The 6,731-nt window shown below is 37.0% G+C and overlaps 1 protein-coding gene across 2 annotated transcripts; it reads left to right on the top strand.

Moving 5' to 3' along the window:
• Nucleotides 1-2,614: 2,614 nt before the first annotated feature.
• On the top strand, nucleotides 2,615-3,730 carry LOC135585134 (auxin-induced protein 22D-like). 2 transcript variants are annotated; one of them, XM_065126717.1, is made up of 4 exons: nucleotides 2,615-2,841; nucleotides 2,933-3,141; nucleotides 3,231-3,312; nucleotides 3,413-3,730. In XM_065126717.1, exons 1-4 carry the CDS (start codon nucleotides 2,702-2,704, stop codon nucleotides 3,486-3,488), a joined length of 507 nt encoding a protein of 168 aa, XP_064982789.1. In that variant the 5' UTR covers nucleotides 2,615-2,701; the 3' UTR covers nucleotides 3,489-3,730. The 2 variants fall into 2 exon arrangements, with proteins under 2 accessions (XP_064982789.1, XP_064982788.1); XM_065126716.1 differs by having other exon boundaries at nucleotides 2,618-2,841; nucleotides 3,222-3,312; nucleotides 3,413-3,725.
• Nucleotides 3,731-6,731: the final 3,001 nt, after the last annotated feature.

Raw genomic sequence — 6,731 nt, 5'->3', positions numbered from 1 at the left:
GACTAATGAAGAGATTCCACAACTGGAAATTTGGGATAGAGCATTGGGTCCTACATGCCCAAATATTGAAGACAATCTTGAGCAACTTAAAGACGAGTAGGAAGTAGTTCCCAGTAATAACTGGGAGATTGAAATGTGTGGTGGACAATGGATAAGAGAGACAAGTTGTGGACCTGAGAGCAATAACTTTCAAATGCAACATGTTGGAGCTCAATGTACATCCACCCATAGCATGGTGTAGCAGCCATCATAACAAGTCATGTGTAGCATGACAAGTATGCTACAATAAATACAAGTATCTTCAAGCCTACTAGAAGACAGTTCATCTCATGTTAGGCCAAGAGGAGCAGATTACAGCAGGTTTCAATGCTCCACTTCCTCCTTGCATTATGAAGTCTTCTGGAAGACAAGTATAGCTTTGAAAAAAATGTGAAACTTTCAGTATTGTATAGTATTGTTATTGACGAGTGCTATACATCACCGGTGCTGATGTTTTGACAATACAGATATTTCCTATTTTTGTTAATACATATATTCAAATCTAAAGGCGTGAAATATCTTTGATGCAAGTATTTCTTAGTTGCGATGTCTTGGAAACTATTTCTTTCTTCTTACAATTACTTATCATAAATTATGATCCTTAAATGGATGATGTTCTTGCCCTTCAAAGGTTAGAGAGACCCAATCTCTTGTCATCATTGGGTTCCAAAGGAATATGAATACTCCTAATCCTATCAGCTAGATCTTCATGTAACAGTTGTCTTGTTGCCATAAACTTGTTGTTTGATACCTGATTGCATGAGTTGGCTTGTGGAATTCTTTTGCCTTATTGCTGTTACTTTTACAAGAAAATATTCACTTGAGATTGCTCTGTTTTCATGCTTGTAATTACATCTCTTAGTGCAATCAGTGCTTGAGATATTAAAGATGAGGGAGGACAGTTGGACTCGTTTTGCCACCTTATTCACCTCGTAGTGGTTTTATTCACAGGAATAATGTTCTAGAAATAACTGAACATTTCTCAATTATTTTCAAGTTTTTACTCGAAGAATTCTTCGTCAGATGTTTTCTGTAATTGAATTTATCAAAAACTGTATTAAAATGTCCATTCTTAAATTTGAAATATATTAGTGAATGGTCCAACAATGTTTTAAGAAGCTATCATGTACAACAACAATCATAAGATTTATATTCTTTTTCTATTTTCATCTAACTTTCCTTCCATGCAAATTTTTTTTTTGCACAAGACTATGAAATATATTTAAATCTCTATCTTTTCTGTATTTTTTTAAGAAACTATCTATTTAAATTAACCCCAAAATATAATATTTTGATTCATGAACTTTTTGCTTCATGCTGATTGAATCTTTCCTAGATAATGAACTTGTGACTATGGTTTACTTAAAGTTGCTCCACAGGTATTATTGAGTAGTTTACTGAGACTGCCTCTATCTGTTTACTGATTTCTTGCTTCGAAAGTATAATCCAATTTGAGGAAGATTATACAAATTATTGAGCACTTGAACACTAGTAGCCTCTTTGGGTTCTGCATAAAATACCTTGAGATGTTGTGTGATCCAAGAACAAGAAAAAGGCAATTAATGGTGCCAATTGCAACATTAGGAGGCCTAGTGTCTCATTGACTAATGCAGAATAATTGAGTAGGTCCCAAGCCATTAGATCTTGACTGTACTTATGTAAACAAACGTATAAATCTATGGTCAGATCTTGTCTTGGATCATGCAAAATTTTCAATTTGAGATGCAATTGTAAGCAAAAGTATGACAACTATATCACAAAACATATTATGTTTGTGCAATCTCTAGTGACTCATAACTCATTGATTTATTTGTAACTCCAAAGATGGTCCAAACCTTTTTTATTATTATTATTATTTACATAACATAGTTTGTCATCCAATTAGTTTTCTCTACTTTTAAGTTCTCATTTTTTTTAGCAAAGGATAAATAGCTTGCAATTGAGTTGTATCCACACACCAAAAATTACTTGTTTATACTTCCTCATGATACTTATCATTTTGTTTAAAATTACAGTATTTCCATGTGATTGGAGCCAAATGTGCTCACAATTACAAAATGTACCCAACCAAGCATCAGTTCTCCCTTGTAAAAATAAAAATAAACCAAGCATATGGAACAGAGCTTCAAGATCCATCTCTCCATGGGCACAGAAAGAACAACAATAATAATTATTATTATTATTATTATTATAAAAATAGTAATAACTATTATTATAACAATAAATAAACAAGTCATAGGCTGCCACCCTATTGAAAGATCGCTCTCTTTCTCTGCCACCCCGATACCCGCGTTGGCGCCGGGCATCACGTGGCCCACCTTCCCTTGGCCACCCACATGGGCGGCATCCCCCGTCTGCTGGACCCCGTCTTCGGTGGAGCCGGCCCGACCGTCCAAAGAGGCGGCCGACCGACCTCCGTCCCCATGTCGTGGACTTTCCCGGCACTGTGTTCAACCCTGTTCCCCATCTCCCCGACCCGCTCACTTGCCCATTACCTTGACAGAGACAACCTCTCTCTCTCTCTCTCCTCTCTCTGTCTTTTACACACAGCTTATCACGATATAACGCAACCACTCCTCCTCCTCCTCCTCCTCAGCTTTACCTCGCCGGAGAAGGACGACTCAGAAATCGTGTGGAGTGGCTCGATCTATCTTGGGGAGACATGGAAGATCTCGACAACCTCAAGGCAACCGAGTTGACACTTGGTCTCCCTGGCACCGACGCCCCGGAGAAGCCATCGCCGGCCAGCACCACTGGGGCTAACAAGCGGGCCAACGAGGAGTGCTGTTTGCCTGTAGCCAAGTAAGTTTCGCCATGCAAGCAGCTAAGCCAGATGGTACCAAGGTGTTTAAGTTCTTCAGTTTGATCATCTCTTTGTGGGTTGGCATGGCAGGAAACAGGTCGTGGGATGGCCACCTCTGAGATCTTACAGGATGAACAGCATCAGGATAAGAAAGATGGAGGCAGAAGACAACACGGGAATCTACGTGAAGGTCGGCATGGATGGAGCCCCTTACCTAAGAAAAGTGGATCTTAGGGTTTACACGGGCTATAAGGAGCTCATGGAGGCCTTGAATGACATGTTCAAATGTTTTTCTTTAGGTAAGGAGGAAGACATCCTCTCTGTACTTGTTATGAGAAGATACAGAGAAAGAATAGACTTTGATCTGTGCTTATAATAGGTGGTGCAGAAGGACATGAAGAGTCTGGTTATGCAATCACATATGAAGATAAAGATGGAGATTGGATGTTGGTTGGAGATGTTCCATGGGAGTGAGTATTTTGTTGCTCTTTAGCTTGTGGATGGATTCCTGATCCGTTTTATATGTGTATCCTGCATAGGCTAAAAACTCTTTCCACTTGTGATCTGTAGGATGTTCATCTCTTCATGCAAGAGGATGAGGATAATGAAGGGATCTGAAGCAAGAGGCTTGAGCTCAAGCACATAGCAAGTGGTTCATGATCAAGAAACCAATACAAGACTCAACTATTTTTCTTTACTTTGTTCTTGAAGACCATGGAGATTTGGTTTGGATTTCTTTTCAAGTCCATCAAAAGAAACCAAACGCAAAAGAAAAAGTCTAGTCTTTTATGTACAAGTACACAAAACACAAATGTAGAATGGATATTATACAATTTTTTTATTATCAAATATTGGGAAAAAAAAAAGATAGATGCAAGATCAAAACTCATGATATGCTTTAATACCATGATATAGATATATAGATAATTATTTGAATAATTACTAATGAAAGAAGATAATACACGACTCAAACTCCACCAACCACACGAGCTATTAAATATCTTATATATGTCCAAAGAGAAAAATTATGCTTGATTGATTGCTAAGAAACATGTTGGGTGGTGAGAATGATGAGGGTTAATTAAAAATTTTAATCTTAATCTTATATAAGTTAGATCAAAAACCTAAAAGGGGATGAAAAAAAAATTTCATTAAAGATTCAATTCTTATGATTTTCTAGTGTATGCTCTCTAAATTGATACGGTGTATATCTTTGAATTTTTTTTCTACTCAATTTTTCTTCTTGATTTTTTTAAACTCATTTAAATGTGGTTTTTATATGATATTGATATACTCTAGTTAAATATGGAGAGAGTGACGTTGTAATTCTATTATTTTATATTACAAGATTGATGTAGTTTGTCTATGATTTTTTTTTTTTTCACATTGAAGGGTTTTTTCACGTAAAATTTATCTCATGATTTGCTTAGTATTCTATCACTAATTTTATTGGTATATACTATTAAATTATTTTATAATATATTTAATATTAAATTATATCTTATCTTATTCACATAATGAGGAAAAAATATATTTTGATATTTGTCGCTTTCACATATTCATACCTCCATATCTAATCTTTTATCAACAAAGTGGTATTAGAACGAGGTTCTTAGGATTGGTCTGGTATGAATCAAATAGAGGATATCTTATTTTGTAAAGATTTGTATAATCATACGAAGGCAAATCAAGTGACAAAACAGATAAAGAGTGAAAACAAATGAATAAAAAAATTATTAATTTGATCAGACAATAAATTGATAATAATGTATTCCATCATGTATCTCAAGAAATAAATACCTATTTTTTCTAGATAAAATTAACAAATTTTATGAGAGAAAAATCTTACAGAATAAAATTTTCTTATTAACAAATTTATTCAGAAAATAATATAACTGAGCAGATAATGACTTGAAAGATATTATGAATAGATTGAATAATCTAAGTTTCATTGACAGATGAGTTGCAGGCTTGTATTCTCCTTGGCACCTTACCTGATAGTTGGAAATTTTTGATAGTAGTTCTTAATAATTCTGCTCCTAATAAAAAGTTGTCTATGAGTATTAAAAAAAAAAAGTCTATTTAATTATGAAACTTGAAGAAAGGAACATGGATTTGTTTTCAAATGTGATGCACTTGTTATAGAACAAAAGGGAGAGATAACACTAGAAACTCTCAAAATTCTAAAAATCTTGGCAAGTCAAGAGTTATTTCATGTAAATCTGGTCTTATGATTTATTTAGTATTCTATCACTAATCTGATTGACTTACACTAATAAATTATTTATAATATATCTAGTGTTAAATTTGTAACATCCTATTAGTCTCACATCGGAAGTGAGTAATGTGTATGATTAGCTTATATGGTCTGATGAGTACATTATATTAACTTTTGCTTAAGTATTTTAGTTCTAACATCTCATTAGTTTCACATTGGATTAATTCTCGTTTAAGCATTTTGATCCTAACATCTCATTAGTCCCATATTGAAAGTGGGTAATGTGTATTACTTTATTTATATGGGTATGATGAGTTAAATATATTGACTTATCGATGATTTGGCTCATCAAACTTGGGTCATGATAAAATTAATTTTTGATTTATATATAAGAAAGAAGATTATGATGTTTGTGGCTTCCAAAATTATTTACAAGAAATATTCAAAGGTATTTGTTAGAAAATAAATCTTAGATTTATTTATTAGGTCAACAAATTATACCTTCATATACTCACAAATTATTATGTCTGATGGTAAAGCTTTGAATAATACCTCTTTCAAATTAATCCTCTGGTACATTAATGACTTATCCATTGTACGAAAATTTTGGACAATATTTGATTCGCATGATTTTGAGCTTCGATAATGATAACTTGCCTTTCTTTATATACAAAATCTTTTATCATATTTATCGATATACGTAAAGCTCTGATCTAAATGTCTATGTTCATGTTTGGACATCCATCAAACTATTATCAGCCAAATCAAATCTAGTCTCATGATGAGGATAATAATGGCGACAAGACTCGAGTGATGTCAGATCACGCCTCATAGCACCTGGTCAATGCAGATCGGAACGCCGACCAAGGCACATTAACACCCTGCTCAAGCTCGGTTCTTCACGCCACGCCAATACCAATGTCATACGCTACCAACCTGCCCCTGCAAGCGGGCATATCAGGAAACAGTAAACTTCCCTATAAATACCCTCGCATTCTGAATGGAAAGGGAGAGGAGACACCAAAAACACTTCTTCATCTGAAACCCCCTCCACATCGACTAACTTGATTGTCGGAGGGGTCGGGCCGAGTGCTCCGACCCGACCTTTGTGCAGGTGCGAAGACGAGGCTTCCCGCTAGGCACCCAGGCGAGGGGCCACCTCCCGGAGGAGTCAACGTTACCGCACGCGACCACCTCGGCGGACCCGAAGGTCGCCTCGGGAAGATTCCCCCGTCATCCGGGCCCGAATCAAGCCGCGTCGGCCCCGAGGCCACGACTTAAGGTTGTTTACACTAACATTTTGACGCTAGAAGGAGGGCCTGGAATGTCAGGTGATCACCCGAACGACTCATATGAGCCCACGGCTGAGAGGTCGCACCCGACTGAAGCCTCGGGGGAACATCCCCCGCACGGAGACCATCGTGACGAACACCCCGCCACGACCTCAAAACGATATTGGCGGATATTCAACGACCCGGGCCTATCGCCGCCCGACGGCGCCCCAACTGACTTGACGCCCGTGTCATCCGAGGCCTTTCAGGACCTCGCCCGTCAAGTTCGAGCTCTGATGGGTATGGTGCAATCCATTATCCTGCTCGTTTCTCATCTGATGCATCCGCCTGTGGACGAACCACTACGATAACACAAGGAGCTCATTCGGGCCCACATGAC

The sequence above is a fragment of the Musa acuminata genome, chromosome BXJ2-9 (assembly GCF_036884655.1).
Source record: "Musa acuminata AAA Group cultivar baxijiao chromosome BXJ2-9, Cavendish_Baxijiao_AAA, whole genome shotgun sequence".
Taxonomy (NCBI): domain Eukaryota; kingdom Viridiplantae; phylum Streptophyta; class Magnoliopsida; order Zingiberales; family Musaceae; genus Musa; species Musa acuminata.
Note: the sequence above shows the minus strand (reverse complement) of the source record. Positions and strands in the feature narration are given on the sequence as shown.